Genomic DNA, 2,228 nt, shown 5'->3' on the forward strand with positions numbered 1-2,228 from the left:
TTTTGGTTTGTAGTGAGTGGTTGAGGCATAAAATTTGTGTGGGGGCTTTTGTTTGACATTTTGAATTTAGTGTAGAATTTGCCTTACACAATTACACATTATATCTAATTTGTTCGACAAGTCAGTGTTGAATATCTTATTAGATATGGGTTTGGAGTCCTTTATCCTTCAATATACTGTTTCTTTGATGTCTAAAAATAAATAATTAATAAATAAATAAACATGTAGGGCAGACCACGCACGTTTCTCAGAAGTATATCAAGCGAGCTCAAACGAGTACCGTTCATTTATGTGTTCCAAATTATGCAGTGTGTATACATGAGTAGTTAAATACTCTATCAGTTGGGGGTCCCATCATTTGGCTATATCTGAGTCTGAAGAACAAACCTAGAATTGCATGTGGTCCTAATTACTTGGTATATCAAAGAACATAATAATTGCTATTCGTATATGTACAGAACATGGTCTATAAATTAGCATTATAATTGGTATTCATTCCACAACGCACCTCTCTCTCCAATGGCACAACAATTATCGGTTATCAACCCTTCTTACTGTGTTCCCGACTCTCTCGATCTACAAATTAATACAAAAAAAGGTGCCGCTTACAACAATAACGGCGACCTTGTCTTTAAGGTAATAAAAGAGACTTTGTTAACACTTCACCACCGTCGTGTCTTGTGTGATGATAAAGGAAACCCCATCGTCACTCTATACAAAAGGGTAAGCCATCTTAATATCTTATATTCATCCATTTTCTTGTGTTAATCCAATTTTCCGACCAATATATATTTTCGTTCCATATTATATGTTCTTAATAATTTCTAATTTTGTAGAATAAGACATTGCACGGGCGGTGCCAAGTTTTCAGGGGTAAAAGCAATGATCTCTCTCAATTTCTCTTTTCAGTGAAGAAGTCGTCAATGATCCAAAGTGATAATATTATTAGATTAGATGTCTACCTCGCAAACAACCAAGATGAAAGCATGTGTGACTTTAGAGTCATCATTTCTGGAAATAAAAGCACGTGCACCTTTTATTTCCGTGAATCTCCAACAATTGTTGCCAAGGTATATATGTTACGAGTATTAACTTTTTTACACACCAATTAATTTAACTAATTTTTATTTCAGATGAATAAATATAATTTGGTTTCTCTCTTTTATAGGTAGTTAACAATGGTGACTTCAGAGTTTGCATCAGTCCCAACGTGGACCACGCATTCATAGTGGCACTAACTATAATTGTTAGCAAAATGGGAAATTTTAAAAAGCTTATGAGTAAGTTGACGAATACTGCAAATGTGGCGATGGGAGGTATCGCAACTGCCGGGGCAATAGCTTCAGTGTATGAAGCACTAAACACAGAAGGAGAAAACATGGAAGAAGAAAACTTGGAAGAAGGAAACTTAGAAGGAGAAAACTTGGAAGAAGAAGAGTTAGATCCAGATCTATAAGTGGTTTTTGCTAAGTGAATAAGTGGTAACGATGCTGTCATCATTGTTGCAGTTTCATATTTGTAACCTGTCTAAAAAGGAGTTTATATTAAATGTCAATACAGATTATCAAGAGAAAACTCCATTGAAGAAACATTAAAAACATGTATAATACATCTAGTTAGAATTATAGGGTTTAGTTTTCATTTTCAGACATTTCTGCTTCAGTGTATGAAACACGTTGAGAAGGTATAAACGTATAATTATTTTCACGGTCTTTTTTTAATTTTTTTTTATTTTTTTTATTTACTTAGAGTAATACCTTGCTGTAGGACTTTCAAGAAGCTACTTCTGATTAACTTCGTTGTGTGTAGTTTTGTTTAGCTCACAGTATGTTCATCCATCATTTCATTGATTTAGTGTTTTTTGTATTTATTTTTTTATCATGATATAGTTACGATAATCGTGAACTTACATAACCTAAATATTTGGAAAGGATGGTTGAAATGGATAAAATGTCCATCTCATACAACACTTCAACTTTATTCCAACATCTTTATCATCTAATCACTACAATCATGGAGAACTTTATAGTATGGCAACGATTCGAATAGTGTGGATGCATAGGAATACGTGTAGGTTTGAAGGTGTGATTTTTAATCGGGAAAACACAGTCAAAGAGATTATGTATACTTCGTGGCAGTGGATGAAGTTGCTTAACAAGGAGTTCACGATTCCTTTTGCCCAGTTGTTCAGTAACCCAGGCCAATGTTTGGTGACACTGAAAGATTGA

The 2,228-nt window shown here is 34.0% G+C and overlaps 1 protein-coding gene across 1 annotated transcript; it reads left to right on the forward strand.

The window, feature by feature from the left end:
• The first annotated feature begins 482 nt into the window (after positions 1-482).
• On the forward strand, positions 483-1,707 carry LOC109788429 (protein LURP-one-related 10). Its single transcript, XM_020347152.3, has 3 exons — positions 483-723; positions 837-1,070; positions 1,169-1,707. Exons 1-3 carry the CDS (start codon positions 520-522, stop codon positions 1,454-1,456), a joined length of 726 nt encoding a protein of 241 aa, XP_020202741.2. The 5' UTR covers positions 483-519; the 3' UTR covers positions 1,457-1,707.
• The last annotated feature ends 521 nt before the right edge of the window (positions 1,708-2,228 follow it).

This window comes from Cajanus cajan, chromosome 4 (genome assembly GCF_000230855.2).
Source record: "Cajanus cajan strain Asha chromosome 4, NIPB_CcT2T_4, whole genome shotgun sequence".
Taxonomy (NCBI): domain Eukaryota; kingdom Viridiplantae; phylum Streptophyta; class Magnoliopsida; order Fabales; family Fabaceae; genus Cajanus; species Cajanus cajan.